Below are 27,976 nucleotides of genomic sequence, written 5' to 3' on the forward strand. Positions count from 1 at the left end.
TAAATAAGCATAGGTCACTACTTTATTACCAGCCTTACATAAAGTTGCTACCAAATGTACTTTATGTAATGTTTTTCAACTTTTTTTTTTACATTTGTTTACAAATGTAGTTAGGGGTTAATGAACAGTTAAAAGTCAATCCTGGAAGGTTCCTCCTGTTAATAAATCAATATTAAATAATGTTGTAACCATTACTATAGTCAGTTGTTACAACGTAAACCCTGTAAATTGTCCTTTATTGGAAAGTGGTAAGTTTCAAGTTGGCAGATTTAATTACAACAGGAATGTTTTAATTAAAATCACATCTCCATGGTTGTCTCATTTATATATCCAATGCTGTTCTCGTTAGAGCTTTTCTCACCCTGTATTTGATAACTGGTATGATTAAGGATTGAATCCAAAAGAAACATTCATGTGAAGTTTTTATTAATATTGATCACTCACAGGGTGGCTTTTACAGAACAGTCCAGAACAAGCTGGTCAAACCAATCTGAGAATTTAAAAAAATACAGCAAATTAGCCACATAGAAGCCTGAGTAAACAATATCACATGCAAACCACTTCAGAGCTCAAACATCAGAGTGGGGGCGGCTAGCCATCGGTGGGGTCAATCACCCTGCCCATGAACAACAGACTGTTTGTGTCTTCATGGTAAATGAAGAAGAAGAATGGCCTGTTGACAACGAAGGTCCTCGGCAGGGAATACGGAGTAATGCTGACTGTTGTGACAGCCGCTGCAGTTGTCCCCGTCTCATCCACATCAATCACAGCCTTGTGCAGCACCTGCGATTTTGCAGTCGAGATTAACAGTTTCAGCGGCACATTTGGGAATATGCACGTACTGTGTATGGTCACAACACGGTGAAATGGAACACTAACCTCTGACACAATGAGAGTTTCGTTCCTACTGAGCTTAGTCAGATTGGCTGAAGTACTGAAGATACTGGTCATGCCCATTTCTGGAAGAAGGTTGTGCAGGGAATACGACTGCTCCATCTTGAATTTGGGAATGTTGACTTCCAGTTTGCTATGAACAAGACATAAATTGACATCCTGAATACACAGCGTTATCTTCTGCTTCAAGGATTGGATATTGTGTACAATGTACTGTGTTTTAAATCAAAGCTCTAGGAAAATTATAGCAAATAGCAAAAATACAACTGAATACAAACAATAAACAACAAAAAAAAAAAAGTTGACAAAAAAGAAAGACGGGGTTTTCTAAGCAATGAATTTCTATGCACTTACGTTTTTGTCAGCCTTTTGATCCACTTCCGGAACCTCCCAGCAGTGATCACATCATCAATCACAGTGTAGTCCACGTCTTTGTTGGGTAGCAGGATAAGCATGGAAACACCTTCCTTGTATGGCAGCCTCAGCACTCTGGCACCTAGAGTAACGTCTTCCATCGTATAGAACTTGTCCTCTTTAAACATCATTGGCACTTGCACAGTATTATAGTTGTTGATGTAGAAGGGGGCATTATGTGTCAAACTGGGGTCGAACGGCATCTCCCAAGCTCCTGTGAAGGGGATAATACTGTTAGTTTGGTTAAGATGGCTTTAGACCTAAGGTATGCAGATACTGTAAATAGAAGCCTAAAGTGAGGATCTAAACCGTACAAGTTTGATTGACCTTACCCTGGAAGAAAATCGTGTTGATTAACAAGAGTTGAACTTGTTCATCAAGGGTAGAAATCATCTCTGTAACTTTGCCTCCAGTCTTGCACTTGATGTACTCATTAATGAAACTGATACTCCCTTCTGTGTCCGCAAAGTCTACAGTTTTGATGTCTGCCCCAAAAAACGCATTCATTTTGTCTTCAAATGTCTCCTCTACCACAAAATACCGCCGTATAAAGAGGGCCATGCCTTGGTCCAATACCAGTGAACCATTCCGCGTGATGTTCTCATTAAGAAGCTGAAAGAGCTTGGGGATAAGTTCAGGCTGGTCAGCCCTCTCCAGCTGCTCCAGGTTGAGTCCCTTCAAGATTTCCTCGTGTGTGACACCATCAGAAGCCATTAAGAGAGCTGCAAAACTGGTAGAGATGCTCAGGGGTGAGAAAAAGATGTTCTTGTCGTGGTAACTGGATATTTTTCTGTAAAGGTTCATGGCAAAGTCCATATTTTTGAAAGAGAGATCCGAGATGGTGGCTCTCGGGAGTTGTGCTTGGCCAGGAGAGAAGAGGCACAAGTAGGTTAAGATGACAATAAATGCCATCTTCAGTTTGTGTTCCACCATAATTCCAATCTGGAAAGGTTTGGGTGCGCAACCTGAAAACGAAGATGTTGTTAAAAAAGCACAACTGAGCACTGTAACTAATTAATTCACGAGAAATTATAAGGTTTCACCTTTTGAATAACTACTGTTTGGTGGTGACACACATCTCAACCCCAAAACATTAATAAATGCTATTTGGATAGTTAAAATACACAGCTCAGCTGTCATACGTACCTTTCAGCTTAGGCAAGACTGCGTCTGAAAACCCCATCTATTATTTGGGGAAACAAAGTGCAAGTGTGCTCTGAGTGTTATACATTAACCACAACATACAAATAGGAGTCCTCTGAGGTTTTTGACCATTTAGGGCCACTATTTCAGGGAAGACGTCCATCAATGAATAAATGAGGAACTTTAATCTTAAAATGGAAACTCATTCCATAACTGGTTAAATTGCTTTTTAATTTTTTTTTTTTTTTTTTTTTTTTTTTGTGTCCTGTCCAGCATCAAGGCAAGCAGAATAATGATCTGTTCTTCATATTGTGCTGAGCAGATTTTGATTTGCCAAGGGGAGCTTTATGAATGATAAGGCTCCTCTTGATAATCTCAGTTAAACTTTATTTTATTTTTTATACATGTTGGTGGATGGACCTTTACATAATATTGCTGAACCTGACACGGAGAGAGAAAGAGAAAGAAAGATAGAGTGGACAGGAGTTGAGAGAAAAAGGGGGGGGGGGGGGATGGAGAGAAAAAGAGGGATACACCAAGCAGCAACTGCTACACCTGTTGAGAAACACAACAAAGAACATCACCCGGTCTCGGCCGGAGAGCAAGCTGACAATCCTAAAAGGCACACAAAAGAGAAAGATTACACTGGGGTAGACAACAACCATGGCACAAAAGTTTTATACACTCGTGTTTAAGTCTACACATACATGTTTGTATAACACAGCAGATAACTGAACCACAGTAGTCCTTAATGTTCACGGTTTGTATACACGGTTTAAATGTTCACCAGAGGATGCAGTGACTGTGTCACCATGCAGAATGAGGATGAAGAGTGTTTAAAGATGGCTGTGATGGTGCAACCGTTCCCCCAAGGAGAGCAGTCAATGGACAGGAAGTCCCAGGATCCCAACCACCAGCAGCAACCCCAGGGTGCGTGTCCCCACCACCACACCACAGAGGGACATGCCTCCATCCAGCTGGTGGCATAGGAGGCCCCCGGCCAGAGCCCCCCCCCCAGCTGCAGCGAGCAGGCCCCGGCGGCCCAGATAGGCAGCCACCAACCTCGTCAGGCAACCAGCCACCCGGGACAGGCACGGAGCAGGGTCCACGGCCCCACGAGCCCGAGGGCAGCACCCCCCACCCCCACCAGACACGCGGCCCAGCCGACGCCCACAAGGACCAGGCCGCCCCAGACGGCCGCCCGGGACGGGCCAGCACCCGCCCCCACGCCCAAGCCATGCGCCCAGGGACCCCGGCAGCACCCACCCCCGCCCCCCCTCCCTTCCTCCCACCCACCCACCCAACCCTCCCCTGCCACCTACTTGCACACCCACTCACTCATACACTTCCATCCATCCCACTCAGCCCTCCTCTCATTTCCTCACTCATTCACACCCTCCACCAGGTTCTCCCACTCATTCCGTGCACTCACCTTACTCACCTCCCCCCTCCCTCATTCTAACACGCTCTCCCCCTGTGACTCACCCAGTCGAACACAAACAACACAAACCACAAACAAACCGTGACCGCCAGTCGGCAGCCACACCCATCCCCCAGATCTCCAGGGCCCTACACCCCCCCGCCGGCAACGGCCAGACAAGCACCCAGGGACCCCCCCATCCCGACAGGGCCCCATTTAATTTAAAAACATGCTGCTTTGACTCTGATGCAGCTGCCTCTGTGTCTTCATTTTAATATTTAAATCTAACAGGGCAGGCGACCCAGGTATAACTTTATGAAGTCATGGTGTTATAAAGTTCGTTACAGTAGGTGGCGGTATGCAGCTTTAACGATGGTTTGTAGTATGATAACCGAAGAAGATTATACTAACGTTAAACTATCGTGAGTTGCAGAAAGAACAACTCCTCGGAGCATCGCTGTGTGAGAATGAGGACGCATCATATTGTGGCTGTTCAATTAAACATAATTTTCCAGTCCACTTCTCTAAGTTACGTTCAACCCGGCTCGATGCTAATCAGGCTACAGCAAATTAGCCGGGCGGGCTCGATAGCTGACTTAGCATAACATTAGCTTGTCTTTGGCGATTTAACAAAATAAATGAATAAAATAAAAACAACAGGCATAACATAAAGACCACATTCAACACGATAACCATATGACAAAATAAATAACTTAAACTTGTTTATCGTGATTTAAACTTTGAGCCAGGTTTTGCTTTCTCGCACGCTTTTCGTTTTAACAGCTAAACAAAATGCTAATCAAGTTACCATATTAAATGAACCAGGCAAACTAAAACCTAACTGGGATAATGGGTAAACTATGCGCCATTTAGTATTGCATAGTGACCTGATAAGTTACATAAAAAGATAGAGCAAGATGGGGAACAAACTGATATCAGCGATGTGTCACCTTGCATTACGAAGCTAGCTCCAAACTTGACACTCACTGACCCCAGCTCAGTCTACGCTACAATTGTTTAGCAACAATGATAGCATGCCTCATCTAGACACACTTCAAGCTTCTTTCCTTAAATACAAATCCAGTATTATTTATCTTTTTTATTTTCACTAAAGCAAATAACGTGCAAACACATACCTTTGGTTTCCAGCTTTGAGGACACTGAGTTGTGGCCACCACTACTAATGATGTGTCATGCGTAAAAGAGCCGGCTCTAAGAACCGATACTTGGATCAGAAGAGCCGATTCCCATTAGTGAGAGCCAGCTCCCTACTATTTTTTTATTTTTTATTTTTTATTTTCATTTGCTCTTACCTTTCTGTTTGTGTGAGAGCCGGGGCAGAACTTTATTTTGATGGGCAGGCCATGTGGCCTATCACATGTGAGGACTTACCTTGTTCAACAACGTTTTATTGAAATGTCGAGTACTAACGATTTTATAACAGAATAACTGTGTGTATCAACACACAAAACATATGTATTTGTGTTGGGTTAAAATATTAGGCAATAAATGATACTAAATAAAGATCCGGTCGGGAGCTGAAAGAGCCAGCTCTTATTTGGGAGCAAAAAAGCCGGCTCTCAGAAAACAGCCGAGCTTCCCAGGTTTGTTTTCAAAATTAGGCACACAAGAAACAGATAATATCGATGTGACTGGTCAATGGTTGTGTGTCCAACCGTCCAGATTAAACAACACACCATGTGTAGAAAACAACACAATATGCTGTCTGATGTTGATAACACAGAAATCTTGTCAGCAAACAACACATTTTTATTAAGAGTGTGGATGTCACTTTAATCCTGAAACAAGAACCAATATATTAAATGAAAGAATGTGCTGTGCTAACATGAAATATAATAAAAATGAACTGTAATAACGTAGTGAATGAAAATAAACCAATGATTAAAACCCAACTACCAACATTTCACACTATTTCACAAGTGAATATGAAATATAATACAAACAGACAAAAAAATAGCAGATCCAAAGGAAAGAAAATAATGGAATCTTTCTGTAAGTCATCCAGCACATTAGCTTTGAATTACAGCTAATATTATATCCACATCGAATGGTGATTGGTTTCAGGAAACATAATAACTGTAAACAAATATTAAGTGAGTCTGTTTTTTAGGATGTAACATAATCTTGTAAGAGAACAATGACAGAGATTTTAAAAATGCACAAAATAATTTTGATGTTCTGTTTAACTCTTTGGATTTTCAGTTGTACAAATTATGACGTTAAATAATCATTTTCTGGAGGTGATCAATTAGCAAACAACCTGCATGCCTGTAACCCACTGCAACCTTAATTGACACCACTGTATCGTCTAATGTGTACAACACTGCTCCGAGCACGATTGGAATACAATATAAGTCAAATCAGTACAAATAAACATTTCAGCATTTCAGTGGCTGTAACATGCAAGAGTAAAACTGTTGCAAATGGGTGTCTATGGGGGACTTATTATTAAATAATCTTGTCTTTATAATAGATTCAAGACAAATACTGACGAGAAAAATAGTGGATGAACTCAATACTAAGAAGGCTGATTGGATTTGCCAGACATTTCTGGATTTAAGTGGCCATACTGTGCTGGAAAAAATAACAATGCAGCTGCAGCTTTACTGTGTTTACAAATTGCTTTTTTTGTTCCCTATTAAATGTCATCTTAAATGCATCTTAGATTTAACTCTATACATTTTTTTAACCATGGTCCACCCAGAATGGACCAAACAACCTTAAACTGTGTTTGTAAGCTGTCTAATTAGAAATGTCATTATACCTGCTTGCACACTTAAAGGTAATAGCAAAGCCACAACATCAAAAGTATGCTGCTGTCTAAATACCTTGAGAGATCATATATGTTCATGTGAAATGACTGATGTCAGGAATAAATAAACCACACCTGGTAGTTGCTGGCTAAAAGATGTTTCCGTTATCATTCCAACAACTTATTTTGAAACTGCAATGGTGTTCTGGTGTTTCAATTGCATGTTATGCTCTCAAAACGCCAGTCCAATATAAAGGTAGGAGGCTCTGTCATTGACTATAAAGCTTTTAACTGTCTAAACATTGGTCTCTTATGGCTTTCATAGCCCATTTCAGCATGTTTGCGCACCCTCTGTATGTCATTTCTTTCCACGTCTTCCAGCCAAAAAACGAGAATAAAAAAAGGTATAGAATAGAAATAGAAGGCGCCATGGTAAAAAGGCAATTGCAAACTTGGATTAACTGCATCGTGAGTCCTGTGGTCACCCTTTTCCCAGCCTAAGCGAAGCCCTCAGTCATATTAGACTAAGTGCTGCCTTTTCTTTGTCGTTGTTCTCTTCTCTATAGCCTGTCAGCGAACTAGCCAGGGGAAACGTGTCAGCCTTCTGACGGTCCTTATGTTCGCATGTGCAAAAGGTTAGAGGAGGGAGCAAAGCTACCCCTGTGTGGGGTTGCTGATCCAGGCAGCTGGTAAACAACATAGACAAGCCTTTTTGCAACTTCACTGGCTGGGCTTTTGTTGTTGGTCGTCCTCGGAGCCAGTGTTTACTGATCCTAGTAAAAGGAAATAGGCTCAGGTTAACACATTTCCTAATATTATTGGATAAGATATTATGTAAATACATTATATGACAAATATTATATCTAAGTTAAAAATCGTTTTTGCTCAGGCAAATATGAGGCTCACCTGAGGCTCCTGTTGACTTTGCGTCTGGTTGTTGAGGAATGTTTGACTGAGCTTGTTGCTGCTGCCTAAACAGTCAACAAAGAGGATTTTTTTATCAAATTCCATTCATTTTGTTGGCATAAATGGGGTGCAAGCATTATGCAAGGCTCTATTAAATTACATTGTTTAATAATGTTTTGCAGTAGTCAACTGAACCTACCGATCAAAATAGGCTTGTCTCCTCTTCCTCAGTTCCTCAGCTGATAGTGTCTCGTTCTGTCCTTCTTTTTGTCCTCCTGCTGCAGTCCCTGCTGCCTGGCTGCCAGATTTTACATTTGCCATTTCAGACTCTGAAGACTTGTTGCTCATCACTGCTCCTATAATATTATAGAAACAAATATGTGTCAAAAAATGATGATATTTATATGAATATTACTCTTAAAAGTTCCAATGAAACTGCTACCGGACTACTATGCTTCCACACACGTGCTTCCTGTAAAAACAGTGGGGAGGCCGCACCCCCTCCACAAAAGCCCAGTCTGCTGTAACTGGTCAATTCCAAAAGCAAGAGACGGCACTGGCCGCAATTCCACATCAGCTCAGCCTGTGTTTCTGCAACCAGGGAGACTTCCTATATCTGAGCCATGACTTCTAACTGGCTCATAGGTCTGTGCAAAGGTCTGGCAGAATTTATAGTCATGGACAAAGGACACAAAAATTTAACAAAGCCTTTGCTTGGATTGAAATTACGGGACAAGCCATCAGCATCTATTATTGATTTCCAGGAAAATGATAAACTGTAAAATCCTATTAAGAATACCTACACAGCAACTTTTTGTCGTTGCTGGGTCAGCACGGTTTTATTAACTGCAAAAAACCTTCGGATGGCTCAACTTTTACCTTGCATGCTAAGTTGTATGGCCCTGCGAAGATCGGCCTCTTCATCTTCCACATCTATGTCCTGTCGGCTGAGAGCCAACGCTTTCTTCAGTTCTTCATCGTCATCCACGACCTCATCCTCCACACCAAAGGCCATTGCCTCCGATTGGCCCAGAGCTGCAGGCCTGCTACTCACAGGAAATTAACTGGTCAGTCGTCACAAGTAAGTAAAACGTGTATTTTAAACAACATAAAAAATGAAGTACCACTTTGCGAGGCATTTTTGTGTCCTTTATTTTCCACATATAGCACATACATACCCTGAACTTGTCTGAGCCTCATCCTCTCCAATGAGCCTGGGCCGCTGCTGCTGCTGGACCCTTATGATCCTAAGAATTTGTTCTGCTTCACACTCAGGAAGGTTTCCTCTGATCACAAATATGGAATAACCTGCACAAATACAACTTTTACAATATTTTCTTCAGTGCAACACAGAACTGTGGGAAAAAAAAGTAAATTTTGCAATACCTTCTTGTTGTAACTGTGCAAGGAAAAGGGCTAGATAGGTGTCTGATATCAGCTCTGGGCCAGTCAACAGTGAATTCAGATTAAACCACTGCAATGAAAACAGAGCGGCTTTAGTAAATCAAACTGCTTTAATGTAGTTTAAGAAAACAAGTGCCAGCCATACCTGCTGTCCAAGTTTGCGTATAGTAAACCAGTGCTCCTTGTAGTTGCAAATAAAGGCTTTCTCATTTCTGAAACACAAAAATCACCATCAGTTTAAACTGTAGATGTGAACACAGAATAGTCATTACACAGTAAAGCTGTCAAAAAGCAACTCTACATTGGATTTATCATGAGGCTCTGGTACTCCCGACTGTTGAAGAGGATTAGCTCCAAGCCCCAGACTCGCAGAGCGTTGCTAATTACCTAGAAAGATCATGTGACAGGAAAACAATCGGTATTATTGAGTGAGAAAAGTTACTGCTTTTGTTAGTAATTATAAAAAGTGAATTCCTTAAACTCACTTGTATTGAAAAGAATCCACTATCATCCATGTTTCCAGATGGTTGCTTTAAACAAATTCACAAAAACAAAAGTAGTAGAAACTGTTAACTAACATCTCTAAATAGCCAAAACAAACATGTTTCTTCGGTCTGTATTTACCTGTAAGAAAGTCCTGTATTCCTCACTGGCCATTCCTCCCTCTGCCATCCTCATCCTCTCCTCTTCATCGAGCTGATGAGCAATCGAGGACAGATCTACGGGAGTAAAATACTCACCCTGCAGAAGGTTGTTGAGACAATGCTGGGCGCAGAGGGAGCCCTCTTGCTGCAAATGCAGAATCCGTGTCGTTAAAAAACCCCAAGCTTAATGAGGCTTTAAACGTGACAGTAAGATTCAACTTAACTAGCCACGCGGTGGTAAAATAAGCGATTACTTTAGGATTTTGTCTGTCATGACGATAACAGACCCACCACTAGTTAGAGCTACACGAAGCTAGCTTAACTACGTAAACAACCCACACAACTAGTTCTTCTATAACAACCTAACGCTATGTTAAGCCAGCCTTTGCTAATATGACAAAAAACATGACTGCAGCTATTAAGAAGCGTGTCTGCGTTGTTACTCCGACCTGAAAATAAACTTTTCTCAATTTCTGATTAGCAAGTGAATTAGCATTTTAGCTGTCTGGACAACAATACTGCCAAACACCACCACAAATCCCTTAGCAACGGCCACATAATGCCGCTAAGCAAATCGCCGCCGCAAGCCCCGACGCTTCCCGTGTAAACACGACGAATTACTTTGGGCTAAGTATCTTAAGTTAAATGTTTTAACTTACTTTCTCATGAAATATGGAATCCATATTCAGCTTTCTGTCAAACATTCAACTCTGACCTCTAGCCCCGCCCCGCTGCCTTCATCACCACAGGCAGGAAGAGGGGGAGATTCCCAGAGAGCGCCCTCCAGCGGACGGGTTCCTGCACCACAACTACCACCACCACCGTCAAACGTCCAAAAGCTTTTGGTCACAAGGAAAACAGTCTCCTAGCGACACCTCCTCCTTTACGGCAAATGGAATATGGCGGAGAGGGAGAAATCTCTTAACGGACTAGAGCTCAGCAAGGTACGATTTTCAGCTTGCTAATATGACTGACAGTGGACACAGACACTAAGGGGCAAAACAGTGAAGTATAACGTGTAAATTATCTTGTACAATTCGAGTTAATCTCGCAGTTAAAGGGCATCATACGTAGCAAGCTAACATCCCAGCAGGCTATGTGCTAGCTAACTAGCGTCAAATCTAAGGAGGCTACAATTAATTTATTGCAGTCCACAGTGATAGTTTGTAGATTGCTTCGGATTCAGAACTTGTCAAAGTAGACATTACAGTCGTAGAAAACAGGGGTGTGTTATCCGTAAAGGGGCTGCATCATGTGATATTTTTTTGGTGGTCGCTTTTGTCCAAAGCGCTTCAACACGAATTGTTCTGAGTTTATATATTTTGAGAGCATTGTGGTGCTCTTGACCGTTTTCAGTCCTCAACTCTTGCCTCGTTTGTCCGGCCATAAACCACGCTCGTAATGTGAAAGCGAAACCGCGCTTCTTGTTTACATTTATTGTATTACGTTAAAATTTTGCGGTTCGACATTGACATATGCAAACTTTTTGTTGTGTGGTGTAAGTTGAACATCCATGTGTGGTCCGCAGTATGATCTACACAGCAGTCTGTGTGCTGTAGACATGTTTACATAGATTAACTGCACATTCCCACCATTCACATTTCCTTACCGCTGCTGTTAGGCTCCACAACGAACACATCTGATATATGTGCAATAGTATTACACCACAAACATCTGTTTTTTATCCTATTATATTTCATTATTTATCTTTTACTCTTGCTATTTTTTATTCTGCCCTTTCTGTATGCTGTTGCAAACTGCAGTTTCCCCATTGCGGGACAAATAAAGGTTTTTCTTATTCTTATTCTCAATAAAAGAAAATGTATGTCCAAAAGTCTACTGGTTCAACCATTTTAAACGTCCGTGTATCTCATATTTCTCATAAATGATATCCTTTATAGATGGTACCAGTCATTTTTGTGCGTGTCATATAGATGTATGACTGATGCGGATGCTAAAACTACCCTAAATAAATAAACGGTGATTTTAATTTCTCTACCAGTCAGTACAAGAGGAATCAGTGCAACTTATTCATTACTTTGACGCTTGTCAGGTTGCATGCTTCCACACTGCACTCAGCACAAAATAAATAACTTTAATGTATTCCCTTAATCCAAGATTTGACGTCTAAACTGCTTAGTAAACACGATGCACAAGTAAATGTTAATCTGCACGTTATTATGAGAATTTTGCCTAATCCGTGCAGTTTTGTGTCAGTAGGTGGAGACAGTTGCAGCTCAAATAAGCTTTACTCCGTTTTCCCCGCAGGAATGGCTGGAGGCTGCAGACGGCAGAGCGGAGCTGCTCCGCTACCTGAAGGAACAGGTGCCGCAGATCTTCTGCCTGAAGGAACAGCCCAACCCTTATGAAGAGCAGTCCATGCAGAGCCGTCTCCTCCACCCTCTGGAGTGCTTCCTGTTCGGAGAGGATCCTCAGGAGGGTCTGGAGAAGCTCAAACATGGCAGCAACTCTTCTCAGTTGTGTGGGCGTGTGTTCAAAGAGGGAGAGACTGTCTACTCCTGCAGGTCTGAACAAATCCTCTAATCTTATGTTATAAAGAAATTATTACACCATTGCATAATTATGGCTAGTTGCTTTGGTACAATACTAACTTTTTGCTCTCCTTATTGGTTATTTTAATTGCTATGTGATAAACACCAAGGACTGTAAGATCTCCAAAAAGTAATGTTTTGAATATTACTCATATTTGTATCAAATAATTTTGTACAGTAGTCAGACCCTGTGGATTCTGCCTTTACTGAAAGCGGTATAGCCACAGATTTAAGGGGCACGATGTCTGTGATGGTAATTCAGGTCATGGTTTATCCAAAAAACATTTAAGATAGGCAACTGGATTTGTAGAGTTTTTTTTTGAGAAGACTTATTCAGTTCTAATGGACTGATGGAAAGTTGAAGTTTAAATAGGCACATCGTTAGAAACACGCTTGACTTGTTTCTGTTAACCAGAAACTGGCACGACTAGTGTTCATTGGATTCCAGTCTCAATGAGTGAATGGGGTTGTAACTTCCTGGGCACAGAAGTTAGGACTGTATTCTAAATTGATCGCAGATTATCAATTGCCTTTCTTCGATATTTAATAGACAGGAATACACCACAGAATGGTTTGACTTCAGTAGGCTTTAGTTCCACAGTGATCTAATTACAACTACAACAGCTCAGTATTTAGGCTAAGTGTTAAAAATGAATAGTTTATGAGTAGAGTTTCTCAGGTTTCAGTATGGTTCAGTCCTTAATGATGTGAAATACTGTGTCACTCACATAGATGTCTACATCTATTCATCCATCAGTTTATGTAATAGACTTTCTAACTTTCCTTCCCATACAAATTATATACATGTACATTTTATGTCAGCATCATTTGTAATTATATAATTAATTGTGTGTCCTTGCATAATCAGACAGTTGTTCTAAGTAAAATAAATGTAACAATGATTTGAATATCTATTTATAAAAAGGTGCTTATGTATATTTCCTTAAATAAATTGAAGGTTCTCATTTAAAGTAGCATTTTGAGATACTGAAAACAAGTTAGTCTGCAGTACAATGAGGCAGAAGCACGTTGTCAAGTGTCACTATGGATGTTTACATTAAACTGAGGAAGTCTGGGTAAATTGAGATAACTTGGCATGCAGTTCAGTTTGTACCAAGAATGGCATGCCTACAGCTTCAGACTTTTGTTGACATTTATCCAGTCAAGTAAAATGAAATCTCCTTAAACGCACTGCAGGGATTGTGCAATAGATCCCACCTGTGTGCTGTGCATGGACTGCTTCCAGGATAGCGTTCACAAGAGCCATCGTTACAAGGTTGGTTTACCTTTCTGATCAATTCCATCATTTTATTTGAAAACATTAACAGTGACCGTCAGTGTACACTCCACTTTCCACAAATTAAATGGGAATTATGGGAAATTACTCTATCATTGAAGTCCTGGTGATTTCAAAATTATTACAGGGTTTTATATTTGGCATTTTAGTGTGGCAAATCAATGCTTTCCCACTCCAGTCTAACTTAATCACTGTTGTGTTTATTCATTACTTGCCCTCAGTGACAATGCAGTGTGTGAATTTTTTTCCAGATGCATGCGTCATCAGGAGGGGGGTTCTGTGATTGTGGAGATGTCGAAGCCTGGAAGATCGGCCCTTGTTGCTCCAAACACGACCCAGGGGCAGCCACTGCCATGGTAACGGTGAGTTACATAACAGAGCGGAAAGAGGGACGTGGGAGGGGCGTACTTGTCCCATTCTGTGTCGGTGAACCCCAGAATGCTTATTTTCCCATCTTAGCCCTGGATGCTGCTCTCTTGGCTGTAGCTTTGGTTCCGGAAATGTTGAAGACGTGCACTCGGTTGACCTGCGCTATAAAAGTCGACAAGATTCTAGGTTGTGAGGGAGAATGAGTGCAAATGAGCTGGTTGGGTGTTGGACTGCAGCCTTTCAACGATTGCTTAAATCCTGCTGAAATGTGCAGGGATGTATTGAGTTTACAGTTTCTCTCGCTAAAAGCTGCTGGTTCGGCTTTCGCCAGTTGTTCGTCAGGCCTTTCTTTGCTGATCACTGTGGAAAGGCTTATAAGATCTCACTCTGGGGCTTTGAGCAGACATATAGCTCGACAGCTTGGTCCCTTTTTCCGTAAACACCAGGTGCTTCTTTTAACAGAGACTTCCATCGCCTCGGTCTGGCAGCCTGCTTTGTGTTTTGTACGCCAGATCTGAATCTGTGCTAAACAAGCATTCACGCATCACATGGCCACAACAGCATGTACGCTTCAAACCTGGAAACACATCCTGCTGTTTCAGGCCTCTTGTTGTTTATATGGTGGTAAATCACCGTGCCTTTTCTCACACAGAGCTGTGACGTTGAGTTTGGTGTAAATATGCAGACTCACTTTAATGTTCTGTTGGGTTTGTGTGTTAAATGTCAGACGTTTGTATGAAATACTGTGCTGCTATGTCGAACGTTTGCTCTCTGGGGATTTGATATTAACGTTACCAGACCAACTGCGTATTGTACTCTTGTTAAGAAAACATATTTGGTCCAGTTTAATCTTGGGCTTGTTGCTTGTGATACAGGAAGTAGAGAATTAAAGGTTATTACAACAATTTTTATAACCATGACGGATGACTTTTCTCTGCAGTTGTATATTTGTGTTGGAGAAAGCTTTTTGTTCTCATCATGGAAAGTTACTCTGCTGTATTTGTATCAACTTTAAATTATATTTCTCTCTCTCTAAACTATTTCAAGTTCAACATTAATCCGACTACACACATATATAGTCAATGATACTGTTTCAAGTAAGAGGAACGTGACTCTGGTGTTATTCTCATTTTTTCATTTTGTGCAGGATGATTGTGTGCTGGAGCCTGAGTTATATGACCGTGCTGAGAGGCTGTTCCGGGTGCTGCTGCAGTACGTCACAGAGTTTCTGGTGTGGGAGGAGAACTTTGAGCTCCCGGCTGAACTCCAGCCTCGGTATGGCCCGTCTATTCACATGCAAAATAACAGTCCCTATGCAAAGCAATAGCTTTTGACACCGTGTATCTACATCCGTGCAGGACAAAAGAAGATGCATACTATTGTGTGCTGTACAATGATGAGCACCACTCGTACGACCATGTGATCTACACCCTGCAGCGCTCAGTCAACTGCGATCAGGCTGAGGCGCAGACACACACAGCACTTATTGACAAGGAGGTATTTTTAAGATTTTATCAAATCACCTTTTTGCCATGTACATACAGCATTTATTCACACAGAATTTGTTTCTATAATTACACTCGCAATATCAGTGTCATATGATCACTTCACGTAACGGCTTTATACTGCTGCACAGGGTCGGAGGGCAGTCAAGAGAGGAACCCTTAATTCCTGCGAGCAAGCAAAAGCTTCCATCAGGGTAAACACCATCCGCTGGCTCTTTTCAAATGTTAATTCCAAAATTTCAAATAAATACATGTTGTATCTCTTTCTCTGCTGTCTTGCAGTCAAACTCGGAGCACATTTCCCTGCAGCCGCTGCGTGTGGAGATCCTCCACGCTGCAGTGATGGCTCATCAAACGTTCGTGCTGCACCTCGGCTCCTGGTTTCAGAAGATCATCGGTTACTCAGGTGCTGCCATCGTGGTCATCATACCTGAATCACTCAGACTTATAATCTGACATCTTATCAAATCACCAGATTTCCACCTTAATACTAATCTGTAATTAAACGATTGTGTGACCTGTTACCTATGTGTCTTGTGCAGTGGGCTTCAGACAGGCGTTCTGCCACGTGGCACTAGAACCAAATGCTGACATAGATCGTCCATGTCTCATAAGCAGACTCATGCTGCACGATGCCAAAATGTACAAAGGTAACTAGACTTCAGCTTCAGTTTTATACTTGGAATATCAGTCTGATTCCACGTGGACTAACATGAAGAAAATTATTTTCCTAATTTCCTCAAGGAGCTCGCAAGGTTGTACATGAGCTGATTTTCAGTTCCATTCTAATGGAGACGGAATTCAAGAGGTTTTTTGCGATTGAGTTCACAAAGGTACAACAAAGGTTGAAATGTTTAACATTGCTTTTGGCAGTTTTTTTTTTTTTTTTAACTCACTTACAAATTTCCCATCTTTCACTTTTCAGCACTACAAGCAGCTGCAGAAAGACTTCATCAATGATGACCATGAGAGGAGTATATCCATCACTGCTCTGTCTGTTCAGATCTTCACTGTTCCCACATTAGTAAGTATTGTTCCTTGTGTACAGTTGCAAGAAAAAGTATCTGAAGCCTTTGGGATTAAAAACACTGTAGATTTTTTTGTCAATTTGTAGTAGATGCCATCCAATGTTTAGGGCTATTGCTCTGCTGCATCATCCAACACCTACTGAGGACCACCACCCTTACATTATCCTGTATGATACCACGATTATATTAACTTTCTACGTGACGATGGCCAATTGGAGGCCCAGAGGCAGCAAGACCGCCTGAAACAATCTGTCCACAAAGGACCATCAAGGGGCTCTAAAGCAAAATGCAGGAGTTGCCAGGCAACCATGTTGCTTTTGTAAATGGTAGACACGTGGACAGAGATTTTAACCAGCATCAATTATTCCTTCAAGCCTTCAGCTTGTACGCTGGGATTGTTTTTGTTGACCTCACGGAGCATTTTGCTTTGCTCTTTTGATGTCTCCATCCCTGGTTCCACTTCCAGGGAGAGTGGCTACAGTATTTCTGTAAATTATCTCTATTTATAGGCATTATGCCTAACCGTAAAGTAGATGAGTAGCTAAATCTCCTCTGTATCCCTTCTAGCTTTGTGCAAATCAGCAGTTCTTAATCATGAATCTTCCGAGTTCTCCCTTTTGTGGGACATGGCGCCAGGTGTTTCTTGAAAATGTTAAGAGTCTTTTTATAACCCACATATCCAATCTTGTTTTGTTGACAGGACTGCCTTTCTAATTATCCTTAACTCTCATTAGCTTTTGTTAATGCCATTAACCTTTTTCCAGACTCCAGTGTGAATGCCTGGAGAATGTAAACAACAAACATACAATGATTTATATGTTATTAGTTAATATAGATTGTTTGTTCATAGTTATAACTTTATAAGATACATTTTAATCATTTAATTCTACATAATCCCAAAGAATAAATATACTTTTTCTATAGAAAATGTGTTAAAATAGTGTAAGCATTAGATATACTTAATGTAAATGGGATATGAAGCAGCATGTCTTTCATCCCTTTCATTCCTTTTCCTCCCATAGGCCAGACAGCTGATCGAAGAGGGCAATGTCATTAAAGTGATAGTTGGTACAGTCATGGAACTGCTGCGCGAACATCTGGATGACAAAAATCGCTTTTTCTTCCTGGGCTACAACTCTGACAAGTTCTCACGCATCCAAGTCATCTTCCACGACCTCAGGTTATTAAAAGAAGCAACAGAACAAGGACTCTTTGATTCTTTGTTGCCAACGTTTTTAGTCTTTATCTAAAATCCAACTTGTCTGTGTCTCCCAGGTATATTCTGATCAGTAAACCCTCAGTATGGACTGAAGAGCTACGCGGACAGTTCCTAGAAGGATTCAAAGACTTCCTTGGACTTCTCAAGTGCATGGAGGTATAAATTACCCCAACAGCAGTACTATTACACCTGTTAACTCTTGAGACGGTGATCCCCAAATTTAAAGCCTGACCCTTTTCACTTTCTTCATTAGGGTATGGAAGAAGTGAAGCGGCAGCTTGGTCAACACATTGCAGTGGAGCCAGAATGGGAGGCCGGCTTTACTCTGCAGATCCAGCTCCGCCACATTCTTGCAATGTTTCAGGACTGGTGTTCCTCTGATGTGAGTTGCCGGACAATTTACTAACACACTGAAGTGTTATCCCAGAACTACAGAGAGTGAAATACCTCATGGGAGCAGATTCCAGCTCTGTTATGGTTGTGACAAAGTAGGAACGCAATTCCGTTTGGACCAATGTACATGAGGAATTACTGTCAAATCCTCACACTGAATGTTCACTTGAAATGAACAGAGGTTCAGAGGACAGAGGACTTGCTTCACACGATTCTTTCTTATTTCTGCCCATTCAGGATGAGATCTTGCTGCTTGCATTTAAGGAGTGCCACAAATGCCTGACGCAGTGCACTAACCAGCCCTTCCGTAGGAATCCCACTGACTACTACATGTGCAAGCACATCCTCCACATTCATCCATATAAAGTCTCTCAGGAGCCTGTCAGCATACATTTGCCAGTGTCCAGGCTGTTGGCCGGTAGGAGAAGTCAAATTGAGACTTGCTGTGTTTCAGTAATGTTTTGTTTGTAAGCTATGAATTTACTACTCTTCACTTTGTGATCTATAGGACTGTACGTGCTTCTGTGCGGAACAGGGGCAATCGAACGTCTGGACAACCCCGTAAGTTGTGAGAAATGTTACGTAAGCTGCGGCTGTCAGTGAAGCAATTAGTGCTGCAGCTTGAAGTAGGCAGTAAATGATTCTGTCTGTTGCAGGAGAGTTATAACTTCACCCACCTAGCAGAGTATCCGCTGCGCTGTGTGGTACTTGCTGCACAGGTCTCGGCCGAAATGTGGCGGAGAAATGGCCTTTCGTTGGTCAGCCAGGTAAACTAAATCCTCTGGGTGCATACACCGTTGCTTTCATGCCGTATTGTCTCTCACCTCTCTTTCAAATATTAATATGTTAATTGTTTCACATAAACAGGTCTACTACTATCAGGATGTGAAATGCAGGGATGAGATGTATGATAAGGATATCATCATGCTTCAGGTTAGAATCAGTCAAGCATGACCTTTTATTTAATCAATGAATGATTTCCTTTTTATCTACATAATTTCGTTTTTATGTTGTTTATAGATAGCTGCTTCCAAAATGGACGCCAACCACTTCCTCATGCTGATCTTGTTGAGGTTTGAGCTCTTCGATTATTTTAATGGAAGCTGTTCAAGTAAAGACCAGGTGAGTAAAGCGCATGTAATCATTAAAAAAAAGGTTGTGCCACCAAATGTTTTAGTGAATAATGACTGAAATGCAACTGAATTTCCAGGATGAGTTGATGCAGTGGAACCGTTTGACAGAAGAGATGCTGTACTTGCTCATCGTCATCGTCGGTACAGTGTGACATTCTACTGATAGACCGAGGATATTAATTTTAAAGAATATGAATGATATCTTAGTATGTGAACCATGATGTGTGTTCAGGTGAGCGTTACGTCCCTGGAATCAGTTATGTGACCAGAGAGGACGTGACAACGAGGGAGGTCGTCCAGCTGCTGTGCATTGAGCCCATGGCTCATAGTAGCCTGGTCAAAAGCCTGCCAGAGAACGTAAGCTTCACAATGCCACATTTCTAAACCATAAAATAAACCCTGTGGCATATCATACGCGGTAACATTTATTTTTTTTGTAGGAAAGCCGTGAAACTGGCCTGGAGGCAGTAATCACCAAAGTTGCCACCTTCAAGTACGTAAGGACAGAAATAAAGACTTTGTGTTGATCATGCATTTTCATTGTGTTTAATTTGTATTTTCTATTCCTGTTTTTAGAAAACCAGGGGTATCTGGACATGGATTATATGAAGTGAAAAAAGAGCGTCTAGTAGAATTCAACCCTTTCTTCTACCATTATTCAAGATCCCAGCACAGCAAGGTAGTGCAGTGTGCTCAGTTAAATTTACATTTTCTGTTGACTGTCTCTCGGTTAATTGCTTATTTTTGGGCTGGTTGCAGGCAGAGGAGTCTCAGAAGAAGAGGAGAGTTCAGGAGGGCAATGATAAAGGTAACTGACAGGCCACTGTGTAGCTAGAAGATGTCACGGTTTTCTGTGCACTCGGCTTCTCTAACATTGCCTTTTTTTTTGTGTCTCTACTCAGCTCTGCCTCCTCCGGTGCCCCCACCCTTTTGTCCAGCTTTCTCCAGTATTGTGCGTCTCCTCTGCTGTGACATCTTCATCCACATACTGAGACATGTCCTGCAGAGAGCTGCAGAGGACCGACCGACTCACTGGACAGAATCCATGATCCAAAGGGTACACACCAAATTTCTCCTTTACTAGATCTACCTTTTTTTGAACACCTCTATGTTCATCAAATCAAATCTAACATCAATGCTCCCACTTTTATCACACAGGCCCTGCACCTGATTGGTCAAGCATTGCTGGAAGAGAAAACGCAGCTTGAGGACAGCAGTGTGGAGGAAGTGACATTTGACTTCAGCCTGAAGGCCCGCAGTGAGTGAAAGCCAATGAATAGTTTGTCATTGTTCTCAAAGGTAGGAGCTGGTGTGATTATTTTTTGAGACTTAAATGTCTGTCCTGCTCTTTCAGTGATCGGTGCAGAACAGGGCAAGTCAGTGTTCCTCTTGTTGTCCAAGGTTAAGGCTTTGCCTTCCCTTGAAGCTCAAAAAGACATGATCAAATGGATTCTACAGGTAGGCTGTTCACTTAATCAGTTTTTATTATTAGCTTTCTGGGCTGACAACTGAGTTATTTCATATTATATTGTTTTTTTCTAGATGTTTGAGATTGTTAAGTGCCTTAGAGAGAACTCCAGTCCAGCTGTGTCCATGAACATGGAAACGACTAAGCCAGAAGAGGTAAAAAAAATAAATAAATCCTTTGTAACAAATGACAGCTATCCAGAGTATTTCTGCTTCTTTACCATTCTGACTTATTTTGATCCAGAGTGCTCAGGACAAAGAGAAAGCCGAACGCAAAAGGAAGGCAGAGGCTGCTAAACTCCACCGACAGAAGATCATGGCCCAGATGTCAGCAATGCAGAAGAATTTTATTGAGTCAAACAAGATGCTTTATGAGAACATGCCTGAGAGCGGACCTCAAGGAGAACCTGTTACATCTACAGAGTGGTGAGCCGTGCTATTCCAAGACCTGAGATGAAACTGTACATCACATAGTTTCTGATAATATTAGTTTGGCTTGTATTCATTTCTCCAGCTGTGCCATGGAGCACAGGGAGCTGTGTATAGCCGTTGGGCCTCACCGAGGGTCCACCCCAGCTGAGAGGGAGGTGCTGACTTGCATTCTTTGCCAAGAGGAGCAGGAAGTGGTGGCTCAGGCTCCAGCCATGGTACTGACTGCCTGTGTCCAAAGGTCCACAGTGCTGACACAGTGCAGAGGGAAAATACCAACCAACAGAGCAGATGGTCAGTCTCTATTCACTGATAGTGCCATTTAATCTGTGAGAATCACCGCTTTATGGTTAAATATTGCTTCATATGTCTATTGTATTCATCACCGAAAGACCCAGGGACATTGTATCCCCTCTTCATGCCTCCTGAGCTGGCCGTGGGAACTCACACAGGCAGCTGTGGACACGTCATGCATGCCACATGCTGGCAAAAGTGAGTCACTTTTTGTGGGGAAATATCAGTTAAATGAAATATCATTCTGATGGTACTGTTATTAAGTGTGTGTAGTCCACTAAAAGGTACATTTGACAGGTTATTTGATATTCGGGTGTCACTATCACACTCTATTTTCTTTCAGATATTTTGAGGCAATCCAAGACACGACCAGGAATCGGCTCCATGCTGAGCTGATCATCGACCTGGAGAATGGAGAGTACTTGTGTCCTTTGTGCAAGTCCTTGTGCAATACTGTGGTTCCTCTCATCCCGTTGGAGCCACTAACATTTAATTAGTAAGCCCAGTCCGTTTATCTCGGAACATTTCAGAACTTTCAGGCGGTTGTACAAATGGTAAGGAGTTATTTAAACATGTGTATCCTGTGTGCAGCGAAAATGCAGAGATAATTGGACAGCATTTGACACTGCCTCGCTGGATCCAGATCATCTCTGCCAGGATTAAAGGACTCAAGTCAGTCACTCAGGATAACGGTAAGGAGACATACAGAGCATGCAGCTGTGGCACCACTTTGGCTGGATGAACAGCAACCACTGAGGAAAAGCTATTACCTTATGTTGCACTGGACAAGAGACAATAAAATAATAAAATATAACGATAATGCTGAAAGGCAAACAAACCTTTTGTGATTTGAAGTGGGCGGGTGCGAATTTAAACTGAACTTTGAGCCAACAAAGAGTGAGAGAACCTGATATCGTTGAGTCACATGACGCAAACTCCTGGGAGAAAACCTCTGTGGGTGTCATCTCTGTAATTTTCCATGTGATACAGTAATTTCTTCTCTTTCAGTGCTTACTGTCTAGTTTGTTTGTTGTTATTTGTGATGCTGAAGGGATCACGTGGCCCAAGATAATTGATAACTGCCTTCTCTTACAGATTGCAACACAGAAGGTAGTAGTAGTGGCACTGGTAGCGCTGGCCTGTGTGGAGAGGGCCAGCCAGACTTTAGGTCTATTCTCAGTTATGGAGTTCAAGAACCGTAAGTGAAACTATCACCTCCTTCTGCATTACTCAGGAATATTTGGTTTTAATACCACACCAATCTGAATTCTGTGCTGCTGGGTACTTTTAGGAGAAAGTTCTCGAAGAGCATCACAGAGATGCTGGTTGTCTGCGCCACCACAGTCCACAGAGTGGGACTGAAGACGGCACCCAATGAGCTGTGCCCCCGTGTGCCCCTTATGGCCTGGAACACATGTGCCTTCACTATTCAGGCCATAGGTACAGACAGACTTGGTTTATGACACTTTAACATCTTTTCATGTACACATAAATGTAATTCTTAAAAGTATATCTGCATATTTTCACAGAAAACATATTACAAGAAGAGGACAAGCCACTCTTTGGGTCCTTACAAAACAGACAGGTTGGACATAATCACTAACTAACAACGAAGATAATGCACATGGTTTGCTTCAGTATTTGTTCTTTACAAGGCACCAGTTTAATGAGATGCTTCTTTGTTTTAGCTTGCAGGTCTGAAGGCAATTGTTCAGTTTTCAGCATCGCAGAGACTAAAGAGCTCCCAGGCAGTCATCCAGAGGCACTTTGCAGACATGTTGGGGGGTAAGTAGTCCATCTAAGCAACATCAGAACACACCGCCATTATGACTGTGCTGGATTGACTGTTCAAACCTGTGATCTTTATTCACAGTCTTACTACCCACCATGAGCAGAAAGAATACACCTTGTCTTCTGGAAGTGGACTTCTTCCATCTTCTGGTGAGTCTCTCTTAAAGGGGGCAGCACAGATCTCTCAGCAAATCAATAAATATAATAGGTTATTAATTACATGTTTGCATGCACGCTCTCTGGATGATTTAAACTATGATGAAATGTGATAATGGAGTTTATATGTAAAAATCTTACGATGATGCATGTGTGTTTTGTCAGGTTGGATTGGTGTTGTCCATACCCTCACTGTATCAGGAGGAAACGGTAGACCTACAGCCGTCCGCTGTCAGCTCCGCCTACAACCACCTGCACATCTTGCATCTGGTCACCATGGCTCACATGCTGCAGATTCTCTTGACTTCTACAGGTACAAACAACAAAAACCCCAGTCATATAATACGAAATGATAAAATGATACCTGCCATGTAAAGAAGTTTGTTAAAAAGCTCTAAAAAAAACAGCGAGAAATAATGAATGTGATTATGATTACTGAATAATGGCATAAATTCTGTGCAGATTTCCCAGCGGTGGGTGGTGGAGAGGAGACGGAGGAGGCGAGAACGGCAGCAGAGTTGTACGCTACAGTGTCGCAATGCTCTGGAAGGTACAAATGATTTTTGTCTTTCTATTATTTATCTGTAAAAAATCAAAAATAATTTTTTCTTGGTTCTTTATAGGCTTTTATTTAAATTACTCTGTTTGTGCAGATTCAAATTTGAGTCGTGGACCAGTTGGTAGTCTAAATAACAAAGAAAAGGCTATTCCTGTCGCAAATACCATAAAATCAGAATATTAACTTCACTGGGAAAAAAAGTTGTTTTAGACCTGAAACTAAATGAGATTCAGACGTAAAATTTCTGCTTTTGCCAAGATTGACAAGTATTATACTACGATACTGTGGCTAAAGCTGTCATTTTGTAGTACATTTTCAGATATTTGCCTTGTTTGTCTTTCCGTTAGTCCAAAATCAAATACAGCACAGTAACTTTTGGGTACTTTCCGGTTTCATTTCATTAATACGAGTAATGAGACATCTGTGGTAGAGATGGTGTGATGTAGAAGCAGTTATTTTTAAGTAGCCTACTTCATATTTCTGTCCTCAGTATATGTGACAGATTATTCTGTGATTTGCTCTGCAGGCTGAATCCAGATGTGTCCGGCAGCTCTGTAGCAGAAAGGGTGAGGACGGGAATTGAACCATTCCTGCGCTGTGCGTCTCTCTTTTTCAATTGCCTTTCAGGAGTGCAGCCTCCAGAGGAGCTTTTTAGTACTTCTGGTAGGTCAAGTCGTAGTATACAATTATCATATAATGAAATGCAGTATGTGAGCATTTGTGTGATGTTTTATTTCTGCTGCAGTTAACTCTCAAGGACAGATCGAGGCACTATGCAGTTACTTGGCACTACCCTCCAATATGTTCCAGCTCTTCCAGGAGCACAGAGACACTGTTACTCCACTAATTCAGAGGTATGTGAAAATAGTGATGTATATTTTATTCTAATATTCACCGAAGTGCTGAGCAGTTTTGTAACTGTAAATATATATATTTTTTTCTTTCTTAGGTGGTGTGGGAGCCCAGCTATTACCAAAGCCCTGAAAGGCAAAACCCAGATAGTCAGGTTGACTTTGACTCTTGTATTACTTCACTGTTACTGTTATTTGAAATAAAATATCTTCTAATAGCTGTTAAATAAATCTACTCTTCCCACAGATACCCCAGGAGAAGGAATCGGTTGATTGATCTTCCTGAAGATTACAGCGCGCTCCTCAACCAAGCCTGCCATTTTCAGTCAGTGGAGAACTGAAGTCTTTCTATTCACCGTCTTTTGGTCTGCTGTGCATGTGCAACCCTCCTAACTTGTCATTACTTTGTCCCCAGGTGTCCAAAATCTACAGATGATGAAAGGATGCATCCGACGCTGTGTCTGTTTTGCGGGGCGATGCTTTGCTCTCAGAGCTCCTGCTGTCTCAGCCAGCTCGACGGGGAAGATGTGGGAGCTTGTACTGCGCATGCCGCTACCTGTGGTGCTGGAGTGGGCATGTTCCTCAGGTTTGTCTGCATTTGAATACCTTTGCAACCCTCTTATTAGGTCTAGATTTTTGGATTTATTTCTTCTTTTATGAAATGTGCTGTATTTAAATTAAGTATGTTATAATGTAAACAGGATAAGAGAGTGTGAAATTGTACTGATGGCCAGTAAGACTCGAGGAAGCACGTACCCAGCTCCTTATTTGGATGATTATGGGGAGACTGATCCTCATCTTGGGTAAGAATCTGTTCTCATTCCACATCTTAGTTGTAGTATAACTACTGTGTATATGTTTGTAGAAGGGATGGAACTTGTTTGTAGCGCAAATGTATGTTACGCCTGTTGTTAACCCTATTTTAATAGGGTGTAATAGCTTAGGCTTAGCTGTTAGTTCAGCTTAGTCAGACCATACCTACACATGACATCTGTGTCACCTATGGAAAATAAGTTCATGTTACCTTGTACAGGTAAAAAAAGGGTAATCTTGTGGCTCCACATTACATTCATTTATAACACTCACTTTGTTCTGGACGGGTGATGCGTTGTTGAATGCAAGTCAAAGTGTGTAGCATAACACAGAAAATTGGCTCCTGTTTATTTTCCTCACCGACTGCCAAAGATTGTTGGATTCCTTAGTTCATAGTCATATCTCGTGTTTCTCCACCACAGACTCCGTTTCTCTGTTGCCTCCATTTTTGGAAAACCATAATTTCTGGTTAAGATAACGGCTAGTGGGGGAATGTCGCTACAGATGAAAGATTTAAAACACTGGTATACTGTGTTGTACAGGATATTATCTGACATAGAGTACGTTAATAAACATGTGAACTTGTTTAGCAGAGGCTTGAATGTAACATGGATTCATGGATTTACATAAGTTTAAGTATAGTTAACCTCTAATCCAATCATCACCTATTAATAGCTATAATATTAATAGACAGTCATAGTTTACGTTGCCGTGGCCATGAAATACATAGTACATCATATTAAATGTGTTTGTGGGTCGGATAAACCCTTGAGTTAATCAAGGCCTCTTGTGTTTTAATTTCTAGAAGGGGCAATCCGTTGCACCTTTGCCCAGAACGCTACAGGAAACTGAACCAGCTGTGGCAGCAGCACTGCATCCTGGAAGAAATCGCCCGCAGCCTAGAGGTGGTCAACGTTATGTTTGCCTTTGAGTGGCAGATGTTGTGATGATTGCTCCAGATGTGGTGACCGGGAATAGAAGAGCACAGCCATACAGTACAATCAGATCCAGTGCTCCCAAGGAATAAACACACACGCACACACACACACATAAACATGCACGCACACACACAGACACAGTTCAAACCCTTCTATAATCAAGTCAAACCCTTCTATAATCAAAGGAGGCCCAGTCCCTCCCAGATGAATCCTCTGTTGGAGTCCAGAGTGGTGGGACAGTCATGGAGGAAGAAGAAGAAAAATAATGACCGGTGGTGGATGACGATTAAACCCAAGTCGCCTTGTTTCAGTTTGATTGTTTGCCGTTAGAATGAGTTTCTCCTAGAGTAATGTTATTTGCTGAGAGGCGCTCATTCAAATAAAGACAAACATTAGACACACAGCATCATGTTTCTGTTATCAGTTTATGTATTTGATTTCTCTCAGTAATGCTGTGAATGTCCTGCATTCTCTTTTTGTGTTAGACGTTATGATTATAAGTTATAATTGTTCAGCTCTGCTGTTTTGGAAGGTACGTTCATGTGAAAATGTTTAGGCATGGTCAAATATATTTTATCTACCGCCCTGTTATCCAGATAATGGACCCATAACCTGCTGTCACCTTTACTCATATATAGACATGTATGTAAGGGGTAAAAATACAATATACGTTATTTTCAAAATTGCATCCAGTATTTTTAGGAAGTATACAGTACTATGCCTCCCTGTGTTCCTGATGTAGATGCACGTAATGATAGGCAGCCCTTTTGGCGCCACTTTTCTGAAAATCGGCCGTAAGTTCTCACCGATCTTATTGAACAAACAACCTAAAAACATTTCCAATGCAACATGAAACTGTAAGATCCCTTTTCAAAAAACTCTTATTAAGCCAAAAAACCTATTATCAGAAGTTCACTGTATGCTTGCAATGGTTAAAACCTGCCGGAGGGACCATGGTGATGCAGGTTGTCACATCTTTTCACGTGTTAACTCACTTATAGCAATATTCTGTTTATGAAAGAAATGCACATTTTATTGGAAAAAAAAAAGGGGGGATTTTATCTTTTCAGTCAATAAGTGTCAGCCGTTTTAGGAAAAAACTGTGTGAATATGTAATTTCTTCCTTTGCAGAAGCAGATTTTTGTGTTGTTTGATTACATGACTTCCAGGATGTGGAAATAAAGACACAAGCCAGTCTATAGTACGTCTGATCCACTTCCCTTAATCAATATGAGGGCAACAGAATCTGGTACTGAATAAACTAATGTAAGGAGGACATATTGCTAAGAAGAACTACTCTACTTATTATCCTTTGAAACTTTGTTTTTTTTCCAATTCTTAATATTGAGAATTGTTAATTTTAAAGTCCCCATGAAATCAAATTCAGTGCTCAAGTGTCACCCTTTTACCAATATTGGGTCCGACAACGACAAAAAAATAAATAAAAGTGGTGTTGAGAGTATTATTTTACTTTCTGGAAAATGATTTGGAAATGTTGATGACTCATCCTGCACTCGGGGCAGTGTATAGGAATTTTACATTCAACGAAACGGCTTGAATTTTCATGTCCCTCCCTCCCTCCCC

The 27,976-nt window shown here is 41.4% G+C and overlaps 3 protein-coding genes across 3 annotated transcripts; 1 reads left to right on the forward strand and 2 right to left on the reverse strand.

Annotated features, from left to right (window-relative positions):
- Positions 1-319: 319 nt before the first annotated feature.
- serpina10b (serpin peptidase inhibitor, clade A (alpha-1 antiproteinase, antitrypsin), member 10b) lies at positions 320-2,621 on the reverse strand. The gene is made up of 5 exons (XM_084569193.1): positions 2,455-2,621; positions 1,641-2,273; positions 1,249-1,522; positions 880-1,027; positions 320-783 (listed from the first exon to the last, which is right to left on the reverse strand). Exons 1-5 carry the CDS (start codon positions 2,489-2,491, stop codon positions 592-594), a joined length of 1,284 nt encoding a protein of 427 aa, XP_084425319.1. The 5' UTR covers positions 2,492-2,621; the 3' UTR covers positions 320-591.
- Positions 2,622-5,418: 2,797 nt separating this feature from the next.
- On the reverse strand, positions 5,419-10,296 carry atxn3 (ataxin 3). The gene is made up of 11 exons (XM_084569098.1): positions 10,258-10,296; positions 9,579-9,743; positions 9,440-9,484; positions 9,256-9,341; positions 9,100-9,166; positions 8,937-9,024; positions 8,729-8,858; positions 8,430-8,596; positions 7,750-7,906; positions 7,551-7,615; positions 5,419-7,417 (listed from the first exon to the last, which is right to left on the reverse strand). The coding sequence occupies exons 1-11, from the start codon at positions 10,279-10,281 to the stop codon at positions 7,365-7,367; spliced, it is 1,047 nt and encodes a 348-aa protein (XP_084425224.1). The 5' UTR covers positions 10,282-10,296; the 3' UTR covers positions 5,419-7,364.
- ubr1 (ubiquitin protein ligase E3 component n-recognin 1) lies at positions 9,765-27,591 on the forward strand. The gene is made up of 47 exons (XM_084569097.1): positions 9,765-10,542; positions 11,867-12,123; positions 13,348-13,426; positions 13,699-13,809; positions 14,964-15,091; positions 15,175-15,313; positions 15,453-15,515; positions 15,604-15,727; positions 15,864-15,971; positions 16,066-16,154; positions 16,247-16,345; positions 17,372-17,529; positions 17,625-17,724; positions 17,822-17,950; positions 18,199-18,379; positions 18,470-18,522; positions 18,618-18,728; positions 18,829-18,894; positions 18,982-19,083; positions 19,172-19,235; positions 19,327-19,451; positions 19,535-19,587; positions 19,671-19,773; positions 19,854-19,902; positions 19,997-20,151; positions 20,253-20,352; positions 20,449-20,552; positions 20,637-20,717; positions 20,806-20,987; positions 21,076-21,284; positions 21,383-21,482; positions 21,628-21,780; positions 21,876-21,976; positions 22,380-22,482; positions 22,576-22,724; positions 22,814-22,869; positions 22,973-23,069; positions 23,158-23,225; positions 23,397-23,544; positions 23,694-23,781; positions 24,317-24,453; positions 24,536-24,644; positions 24,740-24,796; positions 24,889-24,966; positions 25,057-25,227; positions 25,343-25,444; positions 26,260-27,591. The coding sequence occupies exons 1-47, from the start codon at positions 10,498-10,500 to the stop codon at positions 26,399-26,401; spliced, it is 5,226 nt and encodes a 1,741-aa protein (XP_084425223.1). The 5' UTR covers positions 9,765-10,497; the 3' UTR covers positions 26,402-27,591.
- Positions 27,592-27,976: the final 385 nt, after the last annotated feature.

The sequence above is a fragment of the Chelon labrosus genome (genome assembly GCF_963514085.1).
Source record: "Chelon labrosus genome assembly, chromosome: 20".
Lineage (NCBI taxonomy): Eukaryota > Metazoa > Chordata > Actinopteri > Mugiliformes > Mugilidae > Chelon > Chelon labrosus.

Coding starts and splice junctions, on each gene's coding strand:
- atxn3 (XM_084569098.1), bottom strand. CDS start 10,281: ATGGATTCCATATTTCATGAGAAA. Junction 8,859..8,936: donor TGCACAGTTACAACAAGAAG/GTATTGCAAAAT, acceptor GTATTTGTGCAG/GTTATTCCATATTTGTGATC. Junction 7,907..8,429: donor CATACAACTTAGCATGCAAG/GTAAAAGTTGAG, acceptor ATAATATTATAG/GAGCAGTGATGAGCAACAAG.
- ubr1 (XM_084569097.1), top strand. CDS start 10,498: ATGGCGGAGAGGGAGAAATCTCTTAACGGACTAGAGCTCAGCAAG. Junction 16,155..16,246: donor TTGCGATTGAGTTCACAAAG/GTACAACAAAGG, acceptor TTCACTTTTCAG/CACTACAAGCAGCTGCAGAA. Junction 20,553..20,636: donor TGATCAAATGGATTCTACAG/GTAGGCTGTTCA, acceptor GTTTTTTTCTAG/ATGTTTGAGATTGTTAAGTG.
- serpina10b (XM_084569193.1), bottom strand. CDS start 2,491: ATGGGGTTTTCAGACGCAGTCTTGCCTAAGCTGAAAG. Junction 1,523..1,640: donor CAACACGATTTTCTTCCAGG/GTAAGGTCAATC, acceptor TCCCCTTCACAG/GAGCTTGGGAGATGCCGTTC. Junction 784..879: donor AAACTCTCATTGTGTCAGAG/GTTAGTGTTCCA, acceptor GCAAAATCGCAG/GTGCTGCACAAGGCTGTGAT.